Source organism: Tinamus guttatus, unplaced genomic scaffold (genome assembly GCF_059628265.1).
Source record: "Tinamus guttatus ecotype Peru unplaced genomic scaffold, ASM5962826v1 Tinamus_guttatus_pri_ptg000990l, whole genome shotgun sequence".
Lineage (NCBI taxonomy): Eukaryota > Metazoa > Chordata > Aves > Tinamiformes > Tinamidae > Tinamus > Tinamus guttatus.
The window spans coordinates 203,481-228,882 of record NW_028289524.1 but is presented as its reverse complement, the minus strand read 5'-3'; the positions used below and the strand labels follow the sequence as shown (position 1 = coordinate 228,882).

Below are 25,402 nucleotides of genomic sequence, written 5' to 3'. Positions count from 1 at the left end.
TGCTCTCTGGCCCAATCTTCATCTACCCAGGGCAAGTCTTCCTCTCCCCGGCTTCTTCTCTTGTCCCTAGCACCTGGGGCTCTAAAGGGCTGCCCTTGGTAAACACCGAAGCAAAGAAGGCATTGAGCAACTCTGCTTTTTCTGTGTTATTTGGAACCAGGGTGCCCATCCCGTTCACCAGCGGACCCACGTTTTCCCTGATCTTCCTTTTGCTGTTAATATATTTGAAGAAGTTTTTCTTGTTATTTTTAACATCCCTTGCCAGATTGCGTTCCAACCGCGCCTTAGCTTTCCTAGTCGCATCTCTGCATTCCCTGGCTACGTTCCTGTATTTCTCCCAGGGGGCCTGTCCTTTTTTCCACATTCTATATACTGCCGCCTTCTGCTTGAGCATTGCCACAAGCTCCTTGCTCATCCACGCAGGTCTCCTGCCCCCTCTGCCTGCCTGACTTCTTACACACAGGGATGCATTGTTGCTGGACGTGGAGGAAGTGCTGCTTGAAAACTAACCAGCTCTCTTGGGCCCCCTACCTTCGAGAGCTCTAGCCCATGGGATTCTTCTGAGGAAGTCTCTGAAGAGGCTAAAGCTGGCTCTTCTGAAGTCCATCGTTGCAAGGCTACTTACAGCCCTGCCACCTCCTCGTGGGATCCTGAACTCTACCAACTCATGGTCACTGCAGCCGAGGCTACCCCCCACCTTAACATCTCCTACAAGTGCCTCCCTATTGATAGCACGAGGTCCAGGAGCCTAGCTCTCCTCGTCGGCTCTTCCACAACCTGCGTCAAAATGTTAGCGTCGATGCTCTGCAGGAACCTCCAGGACTGTTTGTGCCTGGCTGTGTCATCCTTCCAGTTGATGTCGGGGTAGTTGAAGTCTCCCCCATGAGAACCAGGGCCTGTGACTGTGAGGCAATATCCAGCTGACTATAAAAGGCCTCATCAACCTCCTCGTCTCGGTCAGGTGGCCTGTAGCAGACACCCACCACAGTGTTTCCCACATTAGCCTGCCCTCTAATCCTTACCCACAAGCTCTCAAGCATCCTCCACTCCCAGGTTGAGCTCCATGCATTCCAGTTGCTCTCTCACATAAAGAGCAACTCCACTACCTCGCCTTCTCAGCCTGTCCTTCCTAAAGAGCACATAGCCTTCCATGGCAGCGCTCCAGTCGTGCGAGCTATCCCACCACGTCTCTGTGATTCCAATGAGATCATGTAGGTGGGATCGCACACAGATCTCCAGTTCATCCTGCTTATTCCCCACGCTTCGCGCATTGGTGTACAGGCATTTCAGGGAAGTAACCGAGCCCGCAGGTTTCCCAGGAGTGGTGAAAGAGGATGCTCCGTGATCATTTCCTATCCTCACTTCCCCACTAGCATACTTCTGCTGGACTCCATCTGAGCTAGGCTGCACGGTACTGTTCGCTGTGTCTGTGTGACGCTCCCCTTCCCCCTTCTTGTCTAGTTTAAAGCCCTCCTAACCAGGTTGGCCAGCCTTTTGGCAAAGAGATGTGTGCCCCTCTTGCTGAGATGGGTCCCATCATTTCCCACTAGCTGGTTGTCATTAAACAGAGCCCCATGGTCATAGAAGGCAAAACCCTGTTGCCAAGCCCAGCGGCGCAGCCAGTTGTTAATCTGCCATATCCGACTTCTCCTCCTTGAATCCCTTCCCCTGGTTGACAGCATAGAGGAGAACACTACCTGGGCTCCCATACCTTTGATGGCTATCTCATAGATACACTCTAATCTTTTCAAAGTTAATGTTCTCTGCTAAGGGAGCCGGGGATTTCACAGACCAGCTGCAATCCCTGACAATTGCATGCAATAGGGATGAGGATGGGGATCACAAAGGATGAGGCTAAGTCTGAGGAACTTAATGCCTAGTTTGTCTCAGTTTTTAACAACAAGACCAGTTCTCCTCAAGGTGCTTGCCCCCTGAGCTAGAAGACACCTGTGTAGAGCAGAACAACTCCCCCATAAATCAGGAGGAAACAGTCACTGACCTGGTACTCCACTTGGACATGCACACGTCCATCTATGGGTCCAGGTGACATCCACCTAAAGATTCTGAGGGAGCTGGCAGAAGTGCTCGTCAAGCCACGCTCCATCATCTATCAGCAGTCCTGGTCAACAGGGGAGCTCCCCGATGGCTAGAGACTTGCCAATGTCGGCAAGATGGAGGATCCAGGGAAACGACAGGCCTGTCAAGCATGACCTCAGTATTGGGGAAAGTTATGGAGCAGATCATATTGAGGGCAATCATACAGCATGTCCTTGATAAGCAGGGAATCAGGCTGGAGCAATATGGGTTCATGAAAAGCAGGTCCTGCCTGACCAGCTTGATCTCCTCAGACCAGGTGACCTGCCTAATGGATGTGGGAAAGGCTGTGGACATGGTCTCAGTAGACTTTAGGAAGGTTCTTGACACAGTCTTCCACTGCATTCTCCTGGAGAAACCGGCAGCCCATGGCTTAGACAGGTGTACTCTTTGCTGGGAGAAAAACGGAGAAGATGGCCAGGCCCAGAGAGTGGTGGTGAATGGTGTTAAATCCAGCTGGTGACTGGTCACAAGCGGTGTTCCCCCAGGGTCAGTGTTGGGTCGAGTCCTCTTTAATATCTTTGTCAATGATCTGGGGGGGATTGAGTGCACCTTCAGCAAGTTTGCAGACAACACCAAGCTCAAAGGAACATTTGATCAACTTGAGGGCAGGAAGGCTCTAGGGCAGGATCTGGACAGTCTGGATCAATACACTGAGGCCAACTGTGTGAGTTTCAACAAGGCCAAGTGCTGGATCCTGCACCTCAGTCACAAGAACCCCATGCAGCTACAGGCCTGAGGCTGAGTGGTTGGAGGGCTGCGTGGCAGAGAAGGATCTGCGAGTGTTGGTTGACAACCATCTGACCATGAGCCAGCAGTGTGCCCAGATGGTCAAGAAGGCCAAAGGCATTCTGGCTTGTATCAGGAACAGTGTAGCCAGCAGGACCAGGGAAGCGATCATCCCCCTGTACTCAGCATTGGTGAGGCTGCACCTCGAATCCTGTGTTCTGTTTGGGGTCCCTCACTACAAGAAAGACATGGAGGTGCTGGAGTGACTCCAAAGAAGAGGAACAAAGCTGGTAAAGGGACTGGAGCACAGACCTTATGAGGAGCGGCTGAGGGAGTTGAAGTTATTTAGTGTGGAGAAGAGGAAGTTCAGGGGTGACCTTATCACTCTTTATAACTGCCTTAGAGGAGGTTGTAGTGAGGCAGGGTTATCTCTTCTCCAATATATGAAAATAGGACAAGAGGAGAAGGCCTCAAGTTGTTCCAGGGGAGGTTCAGGATAGATTTTAGGAGAAAATTCTACACAGAAAGAGTAATCAAGCATTGGAACAGGCTGCCTGAAGAAGTGGTGGGGCAGTATTTAAGAAACGTGTAGATGAGGCAATCATCTGAGGCTGTTCTATCTGTCAAAAACATCTCAAGGAAGGTTAGTCCTTGTAGACTAGGAACCTCCCTGGAGGCAATTTGGACTCAACATAGTGATCAGGATTGCATTCTGTTTCTTAGGATAGAGGATAAAGCTTATGCTTGTCATACAGGTGATTAGTTTTTTTATCTCATAGGACCCTGGATGAACTGCAACAGCTGTAACATTCAGCTCCTGCCTGGAGCAGAAAAAGGCTAGATTTGAACCAGAGCTATCCAAGTCCCCAGTGGCTGAGGAGAGAAATGTCAGGGCTGGGAATGTGAACAGGAAGGTTGTCCATACAGGTCTTCTCTCAAAAACACTGCTTTTCCCACATGTGCAGACCTCATTGGGAAACACTGCAGGAATGGGAGAATGTGGTCAGATTTCTTCTGAAAACAGAATGAAAAAAAAAAAGCTGAAAAGCAGCCATCCTTCTTTTTCAGGTGCTCATTGAAATCTGGCTCATTTCAATACATTGCTTTCCAATTAGCCACACAAGAATTAAGATTGAACAAAAATATGACATATCCTTAGATATATATATTTTTTTTCATTTTAATGAGCCCTGGGAGTATTTGGTGCTGAGTCTATGAACCTCCAGGAGGAGATTGAGGAAATCTCTCCAGCAGTTACACTCAGAAGCAAATGGCCAACTTTCTTGGAGAGTTAATAGGTCCTCTTGAGGACCATTAGCAGCAAAGTCTCCCCAGGGGCTGAGTAGAGCAGAAAGTTGGAGGCCCTGATTGCAGATAAGCAAAGACAAAGTGCAGGTTGCTCTGATGCCAGGTTAACACTTCATGTGTTTTTCAAGTACCTTGGCTGAGCGCAGGTGTCCAGACTCTGAGTAGGGGGGTCCTTTCCACCATGCTTTGCCCCGGTCTCCTGCTGGGTCAGTGCGTGGGTGGGGGTGTTCAAGGCCAAGGGCAGCACACCTTGTGTCCCTGGGGGAAAGCAGGCAAGGAGACCCTGTGGCCATGAGCAAGAATTTTCCTCTCCCAATCCTCAATATCAGAGACACCAGCCGTAGCACAGGTGACATAGACCTAGTTCTTTTGGAGGCTTTTCGCCATGGCAGTGAACCTTGGCCATCTCCCCCTCGGGCTCTGCTACACTTTGCTATTTCTGTGCCTGTTTGCCTGCAGCCTGTAGACACACTTTGCTATTTCTGTGCCTGTTTGCCTGCAGCCTGTAGACATCCAAACTGCTTCCCACCTTGCTCTCGCCCCAGGATCTCTCTATCTCAAATGATGTCTCTCGGTCTTGTTCATTGTTCTTTGAAACAGAGGCATGGGATGATCCTAGATACCTTCTGCATGATCTCTTACGCCACAGAAATACCCTTGAAGTGAAATTTCTTGTTTTCCTGAAGTGCAGTCTGTACATTTCAAGCTGCTATTGGTGGCTCTTCAACTTCTCATGCTCTTTCCCATTGTCAGAGTAGGCTCCATCATCTCTGAAGCCACCCTTCTAGCAGTCACTGGCCAGTGTTATATTCACCTTAGCTGTAACACCTCACCAGGCTGAAGAAACCCAGGTCCCTCAGCTTCTCCACACAGGCCATGTGCTTTAGGTCTCCAACCGCATCTCTGCAGACCCCCTCTAGAGCCTCTCCTGTTCCTCCTCGTTGCTGCAGCACTGGGTGTACCACAGTGGGACACACAATTCCACATGTGGCCACAACAGGGCTGAGTCATGGGGGCTTAGAACTGCTCTTGCCTGAGTGTCCAGGCACTTCCTAACGCAGCCATGTGTGCAGCAGGCCCAGCTGTGGTGAGCATGCATCACAGGCTTGCGTATCATAAAAGGTAATGCAAAAGAAAAATCAAGGCTATATGGGAGTCCCTGCCTAGCAGTCCTGAACCTGAATACCTTGAAGTGAAGGGGGACAAGGAATCATAGAATCATAGAATGCTTAAGGTTGGAAGGGACCTCTAGAGGTCATCTAGTCCAACCCCCCTGCACACGCAGGGTCACCTAGAGCACATGGTACAGGACTGCATCCAAGCGGGTTTTGGAGATCTCCAGAGAAGGAGACTCCACAACCTCTCTGTGCCGCTTGTGCCAGCACTCTGTCACCCTCACTGTTAAAATTTTTTTCCTTAAGTGGTGCTTCAGTTTGTGGCCATTACCTCTAGTTCAGCACCACTGAAAAGAGACCAGCACCTTCCTCCTCACTCCCTCCCTTGAAGTACTTACAGACACTGATTAGATCCCCTCTCAGCATTCTCTTCTCCAGGCTGAACAGGCCCAGCTCCCTCAGCCTCTCCTCACAGGGCAGATGTTCCAGGCCCCTGATCATACTTGTGGCCCTGCTCTGGACTCTCTCCAGCAGCTCCACATTCCTCTTGTCCTGTGGAGCCCAGAACTGGTCGCAATACTCCAGATGTGGCCTCACCAGGGCTGAGTAGAGGGGCAGGATCACCTCTCGATCTGCTGGCGACACTCTTCTTAACACACCCCAGGATCCCATTGGCCTTCTTGGCCATGAGGACACACTGCTGCCTCATGGTCAATTTGTCCACCCTGACACCCAGGTCCCTCTCTGCAGAGCTGCATCTGGTCCTGCATGTTTCTGACATTTGTCCATGGTCACCCACAACTGTGCCAGGGCACTGTGGATTTTCTTGGCCATCTCAGGTGACTCTGGATGCCTTTTCCTCCTACATGATTGCCAGTCACTATAATGATGAGGCACGGGCAGATCCTTACAGTGCAGAATGCTGATATATTTCAGTGCAGGCATTTCAAATATTAGAGAATGGTTGAAGTTGGAAGGGACTTGTGAAGATTATCTTGTCCAGAGCCCTGCACAAGCAGGCTCACTCACTTCACATTGCACAGGATCATGTCCAGGCAGGTTTGGAATATCTCCAGAGAAGGAGACTCTTCCTTGATGTATTTGTACACAGTGATGGGATCCCCCCTCAGCCCTCTCCTATCCTGGCTGAACAGGTGCAGTGCTCTCAGCCTCTCCTCAGAGGAGAGGTGTTCCAATCCCCTAATCATCTCTCTAGTCCTCCACAGGACTCTCTCCAGTAGTTCCATGTCCCTCTTGTACTGAGGAACACAGAAGTGGACGGGGGACTCCAGATTGGACCTCACCAAGGCCAAGTATAGAGAGAGGCTCTCCTCCCTTGGCCTGCTGGCAACACTCTTCCTAATGCGCCCCAGGAGGCCACCATCCTTCTTGGCCACAAGGAGCCATTGCTGGCTCGTGGTCAGCTGGCAGTCCACCAGGATGCCCAGGTCCTTCTCTGCAGAGCTGCCCTCCAGCAGGTCAACCCCAGTCTGTACCAGTGCATTCAGTAATTCTTCCCTAGGTGTAGGACCCTGAACTTCATGAGGCCCAACTCTCCAGCCTGTTCATTTCCGTCAGAATGACTGCACAGAGGTGTGGAGTATCAGACACTGCTCCCAGCTTGGGACCATAAGGACACTTGCTAAGTGTGCACTCATCCCCTTCATCCAGGTCATTAATCAAGTAGCTGGTCAAGACTGAACCCAATATTGACATCTGGGGAACACCAATAGCTACAGGCCTCCAGCTAGAGACAGCATCCCTGATGAGTTGCTTCTTCACTTTTCCAGAAAGGTTCATCCCTTCCACAGTCACTGGTCACCAATGAGTGAGTCCTAAATGCAGAGCTCATGACACATTTCTGAGCTATTTTCTCCTGAACACATGGCGAACCCTGTGAAGCAAGGCCTTTGGGGTACAATTCCTTGAGCCTATTCTTAAAAGCAGCTTCCTCTAAAGAGCAGCCTTCAGGCACTGCACTAGGTGGAACTTTCTGCTTTTAATGACAGAGTGAGGGAGTCAGCTCTGACCCAGACTTAGACACTAATTTATTTGGAAACCATATGAGACAAAGTAGTCTAATTCAAGGAGGAACAAATCCAACCATTTGTGTAGCAGCATGTTAACAAATGCTAGTAATAGTAAATCTAATAAACATAAAGAAATATAGCTCAGTCCTGGTACAGGATGCAGTGGGATTCACATGTGGAGAGCAACACCAATATTGCCATTTCTGAATAATGTCCATGAAATTACTTTCCTCAGGGCATCCTTGAGCTCCCTGTTCCTCAGGCTGTAGATGAGGGGGTTCACTGTTGGAGTCACCACCCCATACAGAACAGCCAGCACCAGATCCAGAGCTGGGGAGGAGATGGAGGGAGGCTTCAGGTAGGCAAACATGGCTGTGCTGATGAACACGGAGACCACAATCAGGTGCGGGAGGCACATGGAAAAGGCTTTGTGCTGGCCCTGCTCAGAGGGGATTCTCAGCACTGCTCTGAAGATCTGCACATAGGACAACACAATGAAAATGAAACACCCAGAGTGTACACAAAGAGTAATCACAAGGACTCCAACTTCCCTGAGGTAGGAATTAGAGCAGGAGAGCCTGAGGATCTGGGGGATTTCGCAGAAGAACTGCTCCACCTCATTACCTTGGCATAATGGTAAGGAAAATGTGTTCCCAGTGTGCAGGAGAGCATTGACAAAACTGCTACTCCAGGCAGCTGCTGCCATTTTGACACAAGCTCTGCTGTCCATGAGGGTCCCATAATACAGGGGTCTGCAGATGGCAACATAGCGGTCATAGGCCATGACTATGAGAAGGAAATACTCTCCTACCATCAAGAAAAGAAACATAAAGAACTGTGCAGAACATCCTGAGTAGGTAATGGCCCTGGTGTCCCACAGGGAATTGTGCATGGATTTGGGGACAGTGGTGGAGATGGAGCCAAGGTCGAGGAGGGAGAGGTTGAGGAGGAAGAAGTACATGGGGGTGTGGAGGTGGTGGTCGCAGGCTACGGCTGTGATGATGAGGCCATTGGCCAGGAGGGCAGCCAGGTAGATGGCCAGGAAGAGCGAGAAGTGCAAGAGCTGCAGCTCCCTCCTGTCTGAGAATGGCAGGAGGAGGAACTCACTGAAGGAGCTGCTGTTGGACATTTACTATCTCAGGGCATAGTGCACTGTCCTGGGAGAAAAAAAAAAAAAAAAAAAAAAGAGGTGGCATTTTAGCAAGAGACATTTCAAGAAAGGAAAACCAGTGAATAAAAAAAATATTCAATTTCTCAATAAAAAAAATCACACTGATTTTCTCTTTATTAGGGGGAGGGGACGGGGAAGGAGCATCTGCACACTTACCTGGCTTGAACCTCGTTTTGTGCTAATGGGGTGTGTTGTAAGGATTTGGGACCTCTGCCCATGGAATGTGGAGGGAATTGAACTGAGTAATTCTGACACTCACAATAAAATCACTTTTTCACATAACAGGGCTGTTCAGCATCTTCACACCCATTTCTAAAGGATGTGGGTTTTAGAAGAAAGATTTTTTTTTTGACATTATTTATTTTCTTTGAGATGCCCCTCTCCCACCTGGGCAGCACTCCTTGAAGACGGCAATCATTGTCCTTTCTGCTGGGAGTGCTGAGAGGAAAGGCTTCCCTATCACTTGGGGCAGCGTGACGAGAGCTTCTCTATTATCCCAGGTTCCAGCTGTCCTGCACTCACACTGCTTTGAGCTGGAGGATGATCACACTTACATGTTACCCTAAAAACCACACTCCCGTGCAGACCCCTGTTTCACATAGCTTGCAGCATTGATATCTGAACTGCAGCTGAAATCCTCTCCACCCAAGTGAGCCTAAGAGGAGACCAGGAGCAGCTTGGACAGGAGGGAAGCAAGGAGCAACCCTGAGGCACAGGGACACTGCTCTGGATTAGAGCCCATGCAGACCTGGGTGCACACCCAGCTTCACAGCCCTGCAGCATCCCTGGGAGAAGGAAGCAGGATGCCCTGTCCCTGTGACGCTGAGGCAGGGAATCCTGCTCTGAAGCAGCCTCTGCATTGGAGATGGTGGGAAAGCGATTGCCCCAAAACCTATCAAGTGATGGCGTTGACTGGGTGCAGAACACCCCTCTGGAAAGTCAGTAGCATTGCCCTGCAGCCAGAGACTTACCATGCAAGGGGCTGGGAGCTCACTTCCACAGTGAGCTCTGCTCTGTCCTCCCGCTCAACACTGCCGTTCCCATCTCGCTGCCTTCTCTCCTCTGCTGTTCGCAGCAGCAGGCAGTGCCCGCAGCCCTGCTGCTCTTGGCACAGGAGCTGCTCCTGCACACGCTGTCTCTGGGCAGTGCTGCCAGGCTGCCATGAGCTGCCTCCGTCCCTGGAGCCTGGCCCCGCTCAGGAGCAGAGGCCCAGCTGAACTCACCAATTTCTCTGTCTCTTGTGCTCCCTTCTCCTGGGAAATGTACACTAAATAACCTGCTGTCCTTTTCTTAGGAGTTCAGACAGATTCCAACATTGCAATTTCTTCAATGAGAGGATGACTTTCTATGAAAGGTAGAAATGTTCCCCTCTGGAAGCTCTGTTTTGCATCTCTCAATTAGCCAGGACACCTAGGTGTGACAAGAACAGAGATCATTGACACATGGTTCACATGTTGATTCAGATGAGCCAATCTGGGCATCTTGTGCTGGTTTAGAGGCCCCTGGCATGGAGTGGGATTCAAGTTCCGCCTGTGAACCCCAAGCCAAAACTGAGGCAAACACAGTGTAGTGGTCTACATGAAAACTCCTTGTCCAAGCTCACATTTTAATCATTTGAGATGGAGGATGAGAGGCAGTTGCTCACAGCAATACTTGGTGACAGTGGAGGAGACTGAGCTGATCTAAGGCATATGCCTGTGTTCGCTTGCTCTGATGGAGCAACTGGGAGAGATGCATCCTCCTAGGGGATCAGGTGGGGACCAGATGTGGAATTGCCTTGGCCGTCTGAAATGACCCCAGATGCCAACTGCGACTAGTGCCCCACTTCTTATGAAGCCGAGGTAATGTGCTGGAAGGACCATGTCAATGAATTTGGTGTCCAGCACAGCCACAGGCAGGTTTCTGGCAGATACAGTACAGAAGGCAAAGGACAACCATGCCCCTTTGGAGTGATTGCTTGGGAAGAACCCCAGGGCATTTGGCATTTCCTTTCTCTACCCAAGTAAATGAATCTCACATTGTCTTTCAGAAAAGTCAATCCCATCTCACTCATGTGTGCTGCATAAAGGGGAATAAGATCACACCAAGGTTGCTGCTCTAGTCTCTGCACTCTCAAACCATTGTAGCTCTCATCTCCTTGGCTTCTGCTCACCCCTCCAGATGAGATGATCAGGGATTGGGATAGCAATGATCTCATGGTGGCTGCCCAAAGAAGTGGTGGAGTCACATTCCAGGGCAGTGTTCAGAAAACATGTGGGTGAGGCACTAAGGGCCATGGTTTAAATAGGCATGGTGCTGAGGGATTACGGTTGGACTCAATGATCCTGAAGGTCTTTTCCAATCATAGTCATTCTATGATTCCATGAATGTGTCTGGGAGGACTTACTTACTGCATGAGTCACTCCTCACCAAAGTGAGGCTGCTCTATCTGCAGTTCCCCAGATGGCCCTGTTGGCCTTTTCTGGAGAGGGATGGAATATGGAATAACTTTCTACACTCCATGGAACTTCAACTCCTCTCCACAAGCTTTTAAAAATGACAGTGAGTGGTCTTGCAGTGGCAGCAGTCAGCTCTCACAACATCCTCGGCTGCAGTACCCCCATTCCCATTGACTAGTGTAGTTTGAGCTCTAACAGGTAACCCCTTACTAAGATCATCCAGTGTTTGCTGTTTGTCTCCTCTGGAATCCTGACTCAATGCACAACCACCTGGGAGACCTTGCCTTTGGAAAGGGAAGGTAACAAGGAGTTTAGTTCCTCAGACCTATCTGCATCTGCTACTATAAGGTTCCCTGTGCCATTTAGCAATGAGGACGCATTTTCCTTTTTATTCTGGGATTCTTACTGAAGCCGCAGCATCCCACCTTCATGCTCTCGATCTGCCCTTCAAGTTTCAATCCTGTGGGAGATTTTTCTTCCCTAACAGTTTGCTATGATTTTGGACAATATTTTTAAATTTTCCTTTTGCCTTTCCCTTCTTCCTCCTTCTCTACGTTGTCCTAATCCCCTGGCACTAAGGTGCGAGGTCCCTGTTTGGCCAAGTTGCTTCTCGGAGGTGTCTGCTACTTTTAGTATCAGGATGGCCCATCCTTGTGCTTGGCAGGTCTGTCCTTAAAGACTTGCTGGGCTTTTCCTGAGCTTCGGGGCCCTTGAGAGCTGCCTCCACTGCTATCCCCCACCAATGCCCTGAACAGGCCAGGAAGTCTGCTCCTCTGGAGTCCAAGGTCTATGCTGCTACCGTCCTTCCTCATTCTTCTCAGGATTCGGAACTCCACATGTTCATGTTCACAATAGGCAAGGCTGATACTTCCCCATCCCTGATCAGCTTGTGTTTGTTTGAAATTTCCAGATACAAGAAAGCATCTCCCTTATCAGCTCATCTGGCAGTTGTGCAAAGAAGTTGTCCTTGATGCCCCCCAGAAACCTCTTAGACTGCTTGTGCTCTGCTGTTTGCCCTTCCAGGTCTTGCCATGAGGATTAAAGTCCCCTAGACAAGAACCAGGGCCTGTGATCAACAGGCTTTCTTAGGTTCCGCAGAGGATTTCCTTGATCTGCTGAGGTGGTCTGTGCTTCCATCATAGTATCATCCCTACTGTGATGAGCACCCACAAGCACCCTCCCAAAACCTTGCCCTCACACAAAGCAACCCCTCCGCTCAAGAGATTATACCCTACAAACATTGTTTCCAGTCATGTGAGTGATCTCACCACATCTCAGTCATTCCAATGACATTTCATTCCTGTGACAACTTCGACAAGCCCATCTGCTCCTGCCTCTACTACAGGCTGCATATATTTACATGTATCTGGGCTGCAAAGCCTCAGTTGTATCACAGAGAACAGATTAGTCACAGAAAAACCTGTTACCAAGAGCTATTGCACACTGTGTGTACAATGACCCCACTGCAGGGCAGAGCCATGTTGCCATGGATATCAGGTGGCAACGTAACGGTGAGAGGAGGTTCCCACTAAGAGAGCACACCCTGCAGTGTCAAGGTCAGGGAGAAGCAGAGCTGGGCTGTCAAAATGGCAGGAGAGGAGATGGGTGCTGAGATGATCTGTAGCGCCTTGGGGCCTGTGACGGAAGTGAATGCCTCTCCAGGCAGCACTAGGTGCTCCTCGAGCCTGGGCAACCTGTGATCCAGTCCCTCAAGGCTATCGTTAGCCCAGTCCTCGTTTATATTATCTGGAGGGATGAGAAGATGGTCATGGGGAAGGGAGCAAGAAGGGTTTGAAAATGCACACACAAGAGCAGAGACCTTGGTGTTAGGGGCCTTCCATTTATGCCACAGATATAGGAAAACCCAGGAGGACGTGGAGAGTTTGCCCAGTGGTTCTGCCAGAAGGGCATAAGTTACCCATGAAGTTGTGCTAGAAACATCAAGCATGTGACATGGCATTGCAGACATACTTGGATGTCACTGAATCAAGTGCCTGCAGTGAATCACCTTAGCAGTTTGAACTGTTGGCATCTCCATGTGTCCTAGCTTCACAGTATTTGGTGCTTTACCAGTAATGGGCCTCTAGGGCCATTTCAGGAGACCAAGGAAGTTCCCCTCCTGGCCACCACCTGATTTTCTAGAAGGATTTGGCTGTCACACTTGTTCCATCAGAGCAAGAGCTCCCCACAGCGTTGTGGGGAGAGGCTCTGTGTGACAGGAGACCACCCGGCAGGGCAGGTTCCTTCTTCCATTGAGAGCTGCTGCTCGGGTGGCGGGTGCTCACAGCTCTAGCTCGTGCACAGGGCACATCTGAGGGGTCCTTTCAGGAGGAGGATGAAGAGAAGGGCTGCTTGAAAGGCAAGGAACTTTCCTTTGGGTCTCCACACTTTCTGATTCCTAATTTGGACAGGGGGATTGAAGGAAGAGGTTTTCTGTTTTGACAAGGAGCTGGGAGTCCTAAAACTTCACTCTGAAAGATTGATAGGTCTGTGAGAAATCTCAGCAAACCGCTTCATCCCCGTCTTAGCCTACAGGGCCTTTGTGGCCCTGTAAGATTTATATAACCTGCCCCTTAGGACTTGCAACCACAGAGCTGCCCCTGGATAGTGCCCAGTCCTGGGGGTTTCTGGAGGGCAGAACTAAGCACACAGTGGGTGATATGGGATCTGCGAGCAGTGGCAGGGACAAGACGCTGGGAGAAAGATCTGCCAGCAAGGACAGCTGTGGGCAGGGATGGAGAAGGAACTGCAGGGCATGAGCTGCCTCCTCTGCAGCCAGAGCTCCAGCACAGGACAGGGACATGGCGCCAGTTAGAGGCACGTTTCCTGCGGCCCCATCCAGGGACTGAAGGTGACTGCCCTGTAATGTCACCCTCTCTGAGGTGGCATACCCAGATGGGTAAGAGGCTTTACAGAATGCCTCTCTGTCCCTCTCCTTGCACCCCTTGGCAGCAGGGTCATGCTGTTGCTCCTTGTTTCCTCTTGTCCATGCTGCTCCTGTTCTTTCTCTCGGCTTTCTGCAGTTGGATGTTTTCAGCTGTGGTTCAAACACTGATGCTTCAAGCTGTGGAACAGAGGGATCTGCATGGCACTGTGGTTTCCCCAGACCCCTTCTGTCCTGTGGAGCTCCAGGAACTGCAATCCATAGGTCTGGAAACTGATCTGAGTCTTGCTTAAGGACAACCCATCTTCAGTGCTAATGGTCCTTTGGCTTTTTCCCTTTATTGTCCTGCCAGGTTGCCACTTGCCCTCCAGAAAGGCTCTGCTGTCTCGTGGCACAGCTGTGACATCTCAGAGACCCATGAGGATTTAGCAGAGATGGGTCCTGCAGGTTGGGGCAGACGAGTTGTGGGGCCTCTGGTCTGGGGGCAACGGAGGATGGTTACTGGAGACAAGCGCCCACAGTGAAGGGTCCAGGGCACCGGGGCCCATGGGTGATGGGTTCCATAGGTGGGGGTTGACGGATAAAGGGATGTGGAGGTGGGGGTCCATGGGGGAAGGATCCAGGTGATGGGACCCTATGGAGGAAGAGCGAAGGGGGCCAGGGCCCATGGGGAAAGTGCTCAGGAGGTGGGGGTCCATGGGTGAAGGCTTCAGGGAAACGAGGCCTACAGGTGAAGTATTTAGGAGGTGGGGGCCCACAGGGTAAGGGACCTGGAGGTGGGAAACCCTTAGTGAAGGGTTTGGGAGTTTTGTACCCATGGAAAATGGGTCCTGCAGGTTGAGGCCCATGAGTTGTGGAGCCTGCAGTCTGGAGTCCACAGGGAATGGGTTCTTCAGACTGGGGCCTACTGATGATGGTTCCTGGGGATGGGGGCCCACGGATCATGGGTCCTGGGGATGGGGGTCCATGAGTGAAGTGGTCCTGAGGGGCTGGTCCCATGGATGAAGGGTCTTCTGGGCCTAGCACTGGGACTGAAGCAGCCTGATGGTCAGAAGCTTCCAACAACCAACGTTCCTCTTCCTGTAGTGTTTGAACAGTACTGGAGCAAATCTTGAAGAAGGGAGACTGCATCCCTCTTGAAGCTTCCAGATATGTGGCATTCCAGACACTGAAAAGCAAAGCACGCCTTTCCTCCTTTCTTTTGATTGCCTATTCAGCCTCTAACAGCCTGTCTTGGAACAGGGAGGCGCAATCTGCCCCCTGGGGTCTTTCTGCATTCTCTCTCTTGTCTCCTCTGTGTCTGCTCACTCTGCTTGATGCACTAGGGTCATGGGAAGTATTGGTTTAGGGAGCTCCCCTGAAGCCATGAGAAGCTGTAGAGCTGAAGGCCTGATGGAGGAAGTCTGGGACGTGGCTGTTTCCCCTGCCCGCTCCTACTCCCATCTTAAAGGTCCAAGAGGGTCCAGTGCTTTTGGTGTTGGGGGATTGAGTTTCCTTTGACATCCCCAAGTCCTTCTTTGGGTTGCTCTGAGCAGCCAGGAAAATCCCTCTTCTCTAGGGTCTTGCATCAGGGCCTTTTCCCTACTTTTGTAGAGAAGCGCAGGCAGGTCTGGGATCTCCAAAAGCAGCATGGCCCACATCATGACCCGGGACCCCCAGGAGCTTTATGGCTCTCCCATTCCCACATGTCCTGCTTATACTGACAATTTCTAACACCATCTTCACAGGACACGAGCTGGCCATTGTAGAAGCCCTGTTACTCTTTGTTCATTCTGGGACCCAGCTGCTGGTTTGCACTTCAAGGAGTTTAAAGGTTGCTCTGTCTTTCAGGAGGGCTGTTCCTTGTAGCAAGGGAACCTCGCTGTTGACATGCTGGACTTAGGCTACACTCAAAGAGCACAATTATTATTTATGAGTATTTTTCATGCTTTATTTCTGTTTCTTTGCAGTTAAGAAACATCCTGTGTTTATTTGCAGCTAGATCTCTAAGGAACTCTCTAAGGAAAGCAGTTGGGAGTTGCAGCAGATGAGCTCTAACTTTCAGCTGCTGATTTCAGTAGAACAGAGAAGCTTCTAACAAGAGTGATGGAAGTCCCAGGTGGCTGATGTGAGAAATGGCAGGTTGGGGAGGGGATGAAGGGTGTCCATACAGTGCTTGAGCTCTGGGACACTGGTTTTCCTGCATATCCAGACATCATTAGGAGTCATTCTGTATTGATTCCAATTCCAGAATATTGCTGTCAGTTACTTGGAAAGCTGAATATTAATAGTAACAATAAAAGCCTTTAAAATCAGAAATGCTTCTTATTGATGTCTCCACCTTTCAGCTAAACTCCCCAAACCTCTTCAATTCATCATGCAAGACTTGCCAAAAGTTACAAGGACAGACATGGTTTGTGAGAGCTTTTTGCGTTTTAATGAACTCCATGGTGAATTTGGTGCTGAGTCCATGAACCTCGGTTACTGAGAGGAGAGCTCAAAGTCAACATCAACCCACAACATTTTGTTGAGTTTTAATGGGTCCCACTGACAGTCGTAAGCAGCAAAGACTCTCCAGGGGTTGTTTAGAGCAGAAAATTGTCATCATTGGTAACATGTAGGCAGAGGAAATGTGCAGGTGGCTCTGATGCCACATTAAGCCTTCGTGTGCTTTCTCAGTCATAATCTCCAAGCTCAGCCCCTGTGCTTCTGGGAAGGGAGATCCTTTCACCCACATGTTTTCCAGGTCTTCCTGGGAACGGTGTGTGGATGGGAATGTTCAATGCTCAGTGCCGGACAATGATACGACACCTTTCAGGGTATCAGCAAGAGGGCAGTGAGGCCCCAGTGTCTCCTGGCAGGCCTTGGTGGCAGAGACAACAGCCATAACCAAGAGGATGAAGACCTCCTCTGGTGTCTGTGAGCCCAGGCAGAGCCTTTGCCTGTCTCCACCTGAGCCTGTCCCATGCTGGTTCATACCTGCAGCTGTGTCCATGCATCCTGCAGACACCCGGTCTGCTTCCCCTGTCACAGCCCTGAAGCCCCAGAAATGCCTGAAGGCTGCAGAGGAGGCAGAAATTATTCCGTCTTAAGCTAGGTGCCTGCTCCTGAGCTGAGCCTGGCTCCTGGGACTGCAGGAGCTCGTGGCAACTTGGCAGGCACTGCAGAGAGACAGCTCTGCCCAGGAGCAGCTCCTCGTAAAGGAGCAGCAAGACTCAGGGCACTGCCCGCAGGCACCAGGCTGGGACGAGTTGCTCATAAGTGAGGGACAGGTGAGGGACAGTTGGGAATGGGAGGACGATTGAGAACTCGCTGCAGGGAGAAATCTTACCAGCCCGAGACACGGAAAGCGTTTGTCTGCAGGACAACACTGCTGTGCTTACTGGAAGGATCTTTTGAATGTAGCACCTTCCCCAGCTGGGGTGGCTCTCCCAGCTTCTCCTGCATGGAGCTGGTGGTGCTTTGGAGTAGGGATTCCCAGCCAGACCATCAAAGGGACCGGGCATCATGGTTGCCTTCTCCTCGGGATGGTGCAGGGGTGTGAAGCCAATGAGTGCAGCCAGGTCTGCATGGGCTGTAATTCAGAGCAGTGTCCCTGTGCCGCAGGGTGCTGTGTCCCCGGGGCAGTGACTGCCACCTGCCTGGGACTTCAGCACCAGCCCTGCCTGGGATATCCCCATGGTGCTGCAGGGAGAAGCTCTGGGTGTCAGGAGAGACTCCCATAAGGACAGGTTCATTTTCTGAAAGAGCCTTTTCAAGAGGACAGTGAAGGCAGTGGTAATGTCTAAGATCAGGAGATTTCTTGTGTCCTCTTTGAGAAGAGCTGGGGGTGTATGGAAAGGAAATGCCAGGTTAGAGCAGGGACCTGATACTCTAGTCCTTTAAATGGAGAGGTCTGTGAGGAACCTCAGAGAGCCCCTGCCCCACTCCCCTGACTGCAGACAGCACCAGCTTCACCTTCTCTGGCCTCACCAGGGTTTGTCTGACCTTCTCCTCTTGGTAGAAGAGCGGCTGCGTCAGTCCTGCAGCCTGGTCCTTTCCCACTGCAGGAGAAGGGGACTGAGAGGGACTGTCCTGAGATGTTGCTGTCTGGGTGGTGATGTGCCTAGCTGGGGGAGGTGAAGGCTTTCCTCAGTGCTCCTTCTCCGTCTGCTACTCCTTACTTTCCCTTGGCAGATGGTTCATAGCGTTTCTCTGCATTTCTACACCTCTCCGTGCTTGGCCCTAAGAAGATGTTTCTCTGGAAACCAGCAGAACTGTAGCTTTGCTGAACACAGTCTTGTACCCATTCTTAAACCCCTTCATTTACAGTCTCAGAAATAGGAGTGTTAAGATTGCCCTGAAGGAAGCCATTGGCCCTGCAAAGGTTTGGTTTTTCCCCACTCATGATGCCTTCCATGACAGCTGTTCTAATCATGTCCCATATATTATACCACGCACATCATATATGTAGCGACTAAATACAGATACCTCGAGAGATTTATATTCTCATTGGATTGTAGTGGTGAGGGGAATGTGACTTGTGCATCATGCTTATAGAGAGCTATTATAAGTGATATCTGAAGAGACATTAATAAGATGTTGAACACACAGTTCTTTGGACTGGTTCAGATGGATGAGGCACTTAGGGACATGCTTTAGCAGGCATGGTGGTGATGAGTTTATGATTGGACTTGATTATCTTCAACATCTTTTCCAACCATAATGATTCTAAGATTCTATGATATACTGCTGGTGCACGCTGACTCAAGGCAGTTTTCATATATCGTCTCAGGAAATTCAGATGAAATTTCCAGGGATCATGTCCAAGAGTTGTTGAGGAAAGCTCCAAACACCTCCTCACCCTGAATAACAGAAGATTCTAAGCACAAAAATTTACCTCGGACATTAAAACGGATCCAGATTCATCAGGTTCAAATCCATAAAGCACTTGTCAGTTTCAATGTTGTGATAAAGACAAGATAAGCATGTTCACAGTCAGAAACCCTGCTTTGTCTGTGGCAATCCCGTTTGGTGGCTCTAGGATGCATTTCTGAGAAAGAAAAGAAAATATATTTCTTGTTGGATAACTGGCCTTTTCTACAATCTTGTTTTTTGCTGAAGGAGTTTGTCATGAGTGGGAATTATTTCAAATCATCTCAAATGCTATCACTAGAACTCATTACATTTTAGTTCTTGTCCATCAATAAAATTATATATCTCCCATCCATATCTTGATTGGAAAGTACCTTTTTTTTTTTTTTTTTAAATTACATGGAAGTAGAAGGAAACCACCCCTTAGCTGCTTTTACAAATTGTGTGTGGGCATGGCATTTCTGGAAGGAATTCTACAAGTGGGCACTCTTTACAGCAGATGTATTTCTCCCCTGTGATTGAACCCTAGAAATACCCGCTCAGTGATCTTCATGGTGTAGGAACATTCTGTGAGGAGTCATGCTGGGTCTCTATGGTCATCAGGACCATGTGGGAAACCCTCTCCCCATCTCTGTGGCCAGTGGCTCCTCTGGGCCAGCCTCCAGCACTTCTGCCTGGCCTCTTGGCAGAGAGATGTATGGGGATCCCCAGATTTTTAAAATCAACACTACCCTCATTTTTTCCTGCTCAGATAGTCACATAGTGATGCTACCCACTGGGATTTAGAGCTTCAGAGAGGAAAATATATATATTAAGGTAAGAGGATCCTGTTCCTGAAGTTGATGTTTTCATAAGACTTCCTCTTTACCTTAGCTGATCTAATACTTTGACCCTTGCCATCTATTTAGTGGGGAAGTGCATAGTTGGGAAGTTTTGAAAACCTTGTTCTTGAGTCCTGCTTCAGCACTAGGTTATTTACGTGTGGGTATGAGCTGCTTTCCCTTCTTTCATTTCCTTGTCATCTTAGGCATCCCCATGCCACATCTGAGTGTATTCAAAGCACAGGTCTACAGACCACTTTTGAGTGTCTCTTGTTTCTTACAGATGGGCCTTGCAGATCGTTTTAAAAGCTGAACCCACTGCCAGGTCCCTGCAGCTGTTCCCTATGAGGCCCCTGTGTTCAGCGATCTGGGGCCTGCAGCTCTGCAGGAGCTGGCAAGGGAAGGACCCACTGTTTAGAGCACCCAGGAGAACATTTGGGCGGCTGCAAGGAGCTGCTGGAGGTTTTGTGGTCTCAGTGGGCAGCGCTCCCTGCCCCGGCGGCAGCAGCCGCCCGCGCTGTGTGGCCATAGGGCGAGCGTGCTGCGGTGCCGCTGCCCTCTCTGGCAGGCAGGTTCCCCACGCGGGGCCGTGGCTGGATGAGCACAGGCTCAGTGTGCAGCCCGGCCGGACCCCGTCGGGGGGATATCCCTGCGACAGAGCCTGCGTGGGGCAGGGGCAGCCCCAGCGCCCCTCGCAGCCCCTGCCCGCTGCAGGGCCAGGCCTGGCCAGGCCCTGGGGGCGAGGGGCCCGGTCCCCTCTGTGACACGGGCTGCGGTCACAGGGGACGTCCCGTGTCACAGCCACAGCTGCCCTGTCCCGCGCGGCCCGGCCTCTCCCCACACGTCGCGGCGGAGCTGGGAGAGCGCAGGCGCTGGGGCTGCTCTTGGCTCTGCTCTGCTCCAAAGAGCTGCTGGTTCCGAGCGGGAGCCGGCGAGGGGCAGCGTGGGCAGCCTAGTGCTGTGCGACGTGTGCGGAGGAAGAGGAGGAGAGGAGCTCTGTCCTCATCACCTCCCTCTGCAGGGCGACCCAGAGCGAGGAGGAGAAGGATGGCGCTCAGGAAGGGTGGCCACGGGAAACGACGTGGCAAGGTGGTTCCAGAAGTACCCCCAGAAGGTGAGGCCTTCAGGAGATCTTTTCCAGGAGCTGTCACAGAGATGAGGAGCTGTGAACGTGGCTGGGGAAACCCCAGCCTGAGGGGGCTGGAGGGGCTGGTGGCAGCAGGCAGAGCCCAGGCTGATGGTCCCCTCTAGCTGTGGTGCCAGTGCGACCGCCAGGACTCCTGGCTCCAGTCCTGATGCTGCCCCTGCAGCCCTGGGGTCCCCAGGCAGAAGTCCCTGTCCCGAGAGTCCCTGCTGGCCTCACAGTGGGGATCACCCACCCGAGCTCCTGGAAGGGGAAGGAGCTGGAGCAGCTCTGGTGGCCGTGTGTGTCCCGGGGCAGCAGCGCCGGCTCCTCCCGCCCGTGCACACAGGTTCCAGCCTGACGGCAGTGCCCACCTCAGCGCTGCGGCCCCTCACAGCAGGGGGGTCATTTTGGGGAGGGGGTGCTGTTTGTTGGTGCCTGCTCCTGACATCTCCTTGGTGGGACGTGTGCTGGATGGCTGTGAGTTGCCCAGCCTGGAGCCTGACAGGCAGCCCTTTCCCTTGCTTTTCCAGCGGCTGTGCTCATCTGGGAAGGTGCTTCAGACTATATAGTGGAGAAGCTGGTGCAGAACACGGTGGGTCTGGCCTCCTGTCCCTCCCCTCCATCCCTCCCTGATGGTTTCAGCAATCCTGGCATCTCTGTGCCTTTGGATGCAATGGTTCTGCCCCTCCTTGAAACCAAAAGTAAATCCCTTGGAGAAGGATGCTCCAAAACGCAGCAGTGCAATGGATAATGTCTCCCCAAAGTGAGATGTCAAATCTCCAGTCCAATTTCATTCTCGGGAGTGGTTGGAGACTTTCTTTTCGTTCTCTAGACCCCACTGGCAGAGCAAAATAACAAAGAGAGAGCCTGCCCCCCCCGCTTTTTTTTTCCCCCTTTTTGTGGGGGGATGGGTGGAGGAGGATTATCTCCCTCTTGGAAACCCTTCCTATGGATCTCCTAGATGTGAGAGATGATTAACAGGCAATTTTGAGAGGGGTTGAGGAGGGGGAGGAAACCACCTGGAATGTTCTTCCAAAGGACTTCTCCAAGACTCCTTCCAAGCTTTCCAGAGGGCTCCATCTTGTCCCTTTGTATGCCAGGAGGGAGCAGGGCCCATGGACATGCTCTGACAAGATCTGGGTCTCTGTTTCCCTCACCTGATTAGAATTCTTCTCTTCTGTTCTGTTTGCAGGGTGTGAGAATTCGTGAACTTGGGGCCTTCAGGGTTGTTAGAGAAAAAGTCTCCGTTAGAGAAAAAGACGGCAAGACTTCTCCTGTCACGGCCTACAGACCCGTGTTTCGCATCTCTGAGGAACTTGCAGAGAGTCATGATCTAGACATAGGGAAGGTTGATGATGCTGGTAAGAAGACAGGTTGAAACGTTTGCTTTGCCTTGCGACATCTGTGGGGTGTGGATAACTGCTGTTCCATAGGGGCTGTTTGAAATCTCTAATAATTCCTTCATTGGGTGCTAAGGAGAGCTTAAAGTCTTTTTTATTTTATTTTTTTATTATATTGTTATGACATCATAATGCACAATCAAATGGCTCTCTCTCTCTCCCTCTTGAACTTGCTCTTACAGCTGTCTCCAATGAAATGTTTTGGAGCAGCTGCTTCCAATGCAATGTAGTTAAAACTCCTGCTCCTTTTTGCTGCTTCTGCTTCAAAGTAGATTGAAGACACTCTGGCAGAGTGAAACAGTGATGGGAACACTAGTGTGCAGGAAAACCCCTCCGAGGCCAGCTGTGCCGTGATTGCTGGGCAGTGCTGGCAGCAGTGCAGCTGCAGTGTGATGGGGGTGGTGGCCGTGGGCAGCAGGAGCTCTGGGCTGTGTTTCCAGGGGGCCTTTCCTTTCTGGTGACTCTGTCTTTGTGGGGCTGTAGTGCTATAACTTCAGTGTGTCATCGTTTGGGAAAGGGCCTTGGTCACCCAAAGCAGAGCTGTGTACTGAGCAGTTCTGAGGGCCTGGGGGTGTCCAGAAGGAGTGAGGTAAAAATGACAATTAACTTAACATTCCTTAATAGCGAACATGAATGAAGATTCAGCAATGCCTTCTCTTGGGAACTGGCTCCCTTTCTCCTCTCCCTGTACTGCCATCCTGCCTCACAGTCATGCAAAATAGCCAGGAGCCTTTCTTTGGTTTCTGCAGGAAGGAGGCGCTGCTGTGTTCTTGGCCCATGAAGCTGTGGAGTGCTAGGAATTTCTCCCACAGGAGGAAGGACATTGGTGTCCTTTATGGGTTTCCCTGAGGGTTTAAGAGGACAGCTCTGTAGCACTGTCTTGCTGGAAGACTTTCCAGCCGCAGACACTCTCTCTTTCTTTCTGTTTTTCTTAGCCTGATGAAGAGCTCTGTTAGTGACTGTGTTGCTTTTCTGTTGCTGCCTAGGTTTTAAGGGATGCGTGCGCCTGCGCTACGATCGCGTAGAATATTACAGCTACTTTCCTGCAAAAGTAGCGCGGAATTGCATCCAACAGACCATGAAGCAGTTCTCTGACTGTCTTCGGAATGGGACTGACGTGGCCCTTGTCCTGAGGGATGTTGGCATCCTCGTGATTGAAGACAAGGTTGTGAGAATGAGATTTTACAAAAGCCTTCTCGAAAGGATGAATGACTCTGATCTGGTGCTAAGAGCTCTTCTTCGGGTAAGTTCTGCAGTGCTAGCTCTCGCTCTTATGAAGCCGTAACCAAGCCCAAGGGAATGGATTTCTCCTGGGCTGCCACAACATGTCTGGGCATGGGGTCACTCCTGAACTAGAGGAATGGCAGGTCCCTGCACAGTGACCCCTCCTGCCCTTCCCTGCACTGCTGGGGATATCAGACATCTCTGCCAGCTATCTGCTGATCTCAGCCCTCTTTTTCTGAGGCTAGAAGTTGTCAGTGTTTTTCATCCCTCCTGTGTGGCAGGGGGTCATGGTACCTTTGATTGCCCTTGGTGCTGTTGGACGGAGTGGTTTGCTGTAATTCCCTGTCCTTCTGCTGTAAGACTAGGCAACTGCAGCTTGTGGATGAGCTGCCAGCATCCCCGAGGTAGCCTCAGCACATCCTCTTCAGTGGTGTTAGAGCCACAGCAGGTGGCAGGGCTTGTTTCTCACCCCACTCTCTGAGCTGGAATGCAGAGATCCAAGCAGAGTAAGACGCACATGGAGCCAGAGCACCTCAGCCATTGCCTCGGGATTCCCTGCAGTTCCTGTTCTGTCAAAACAACAAGAGCGTTTTCTTGGCAGCATCTCACATGTGTCCCTCTCCATTGCAGATGCCACAGATGAGGGGTACAGTCATTCCAGACAGTGCAAGAGCTGTTTCACTGACCCTTGCTGGATGTGTGATGGTCTTTCCAAAGTGAGTGATGTTCTACAAAGAGTCCTGCAGGATTGGGCCAGTTCTGCATATTCTGCTGTGGGAAGGGATGGGCTTGAGAGTGGCTCTGACGTGTGTCACTGTCCCCATTGTTACCATGTTCTACAAAGGAATGTGGATTCCTTGCTACAGAACACTGTCCTTTTGCCGTTTGCAGGCAGGAGTTGGAGACTGTTACCAGGAAACCATATGTGAGACTTCCACCTTGGAGACCTCCCCCTGGAGTGGGTCCTTTTCTTCTAATTCCAAGGCTGAGAGTTCCACCTGTGCGTAAAGGAAAACGTGCTTTGAAGAAAGACAAGGGAAAGGCTGTTAAGAAAGGTAATGGAGCAGTTGAATCCTGGTGGGGAGTTTGTGTCTTCTCCTTCTCTCCTCCTTGCTGTCAGGTGTTGGTTTCAAGGCTCCAATGCGATGTGTCAGATGGCATGAGGTGGTGAATGTGGTGCGCAGTGGTGACTGTGATTCTGCTCTGAAGTGTTTTCTTGCCTGCTCCTTGCAGAAGAGCTTCCCGCCAAGAACTCCCTCCTACCGGAGTCCCAAGCACCCCTCATAGCACCATCGAGGGATGTGGGAGAAGGAAAGGAGGAGAAAAAAGAGAGTAAGGAGCCTCTGGAAAGGTGAGTAGCTTGGGACAGTGGCCATAGGGGACTGTCCATAGGGCTGGGTTCTTAAGGTCCTTTTGTGAGGCTGAGGAAACTCTGTGTTGTTGCAAGGCCTCTGAAGGAGGAGCTGTGTTTGTCTGGGGCTTGCCCCACCATGGGAGCTATTTTCGAGAGGCCAGTGAGTCTGTAGTGAGACAGGATTAAACACTGAGGAGCTCTTTCTTTGCCTTAGCAGTGACTAAAGCACTTGGCAGGACAGGGGCTAACAGTGTGTCTTGGAGTGTGTCCTTGTAAAAGACCCTGCTACATAGAGAGGAAGCCTCAAAGTGGGCACCTGGAGCTTTCCTCTGGGCATGTGATGCACCCCTGGGTGTTTTGGTGCAGAGGGATTGCTCTCTCCATTGATGACACTGCATCCAGGCAAGCCTGGAGCTTTCCCTGCAGAGGTGGCTCCTGCTGCAGAAGCAGGTGACCAGCATGTGAGCAAGGGCTGCAGATCCAGCTCCCCTTGTGCTCATGCAACTCCTTGTGTTGTGTATTTGCAGTGTGCTCCCACCTATCCCAAGGCCCTGCACTCAGGAGTCCGCACACAGTGCGAAGACCTCAACAGCTGAAAGCCAGCCAGCAGCTGCAGGGCCAGGGAATGAAGGCCCTCGGGAGGCAGAAGAGGTAGGTGCTCCTGATGTATGAGGCGCTTCTTGTGCCAGGCTGAATTATGCCAAAGCATCAGCCGATGGGTAGTAGCTGTACAAGACCCTCCAGTGCATTCACTTGAGCTCTCACTGCCTCTTCCATGAGCTTGCTTTCAAAGACACGGCTTGTGCTCTACATTTTTAATGCATCTGTTCCTGCTGTGTTCTCCATGTACACCTCAGAAGTCCCTCCTAAGGCCT

At 51.0% G+C, this 25,402-nt stretch overlaps 1 protein-coding gene and 1 pseudogene across 1 annotated transcript; one reads left to right on the top strand and one right to left on the bottom strand.

The window, feature by feature from the left end:
• The window catches only part of LOC148590930 (ATPase family AAA domain-containing protein 2-like), a 376,234-nt pseudogene that overhangs the window by 194,342 nt on the left and 156,490 nt on the right, over nt 1-25,402 (top strand).
• Nucleotides 7,446-8,405, bottom strand: LOC148590933 (olfactory receptor 14C36-like). The gene has a single exon (XM_088538294.1). The coding sequence runs from the start codon at nt 8,403-8,405 to the stop codon at nt 7,446-7,448; it is 960 nt and encodes a 319-aa protein (XP_088394420.1).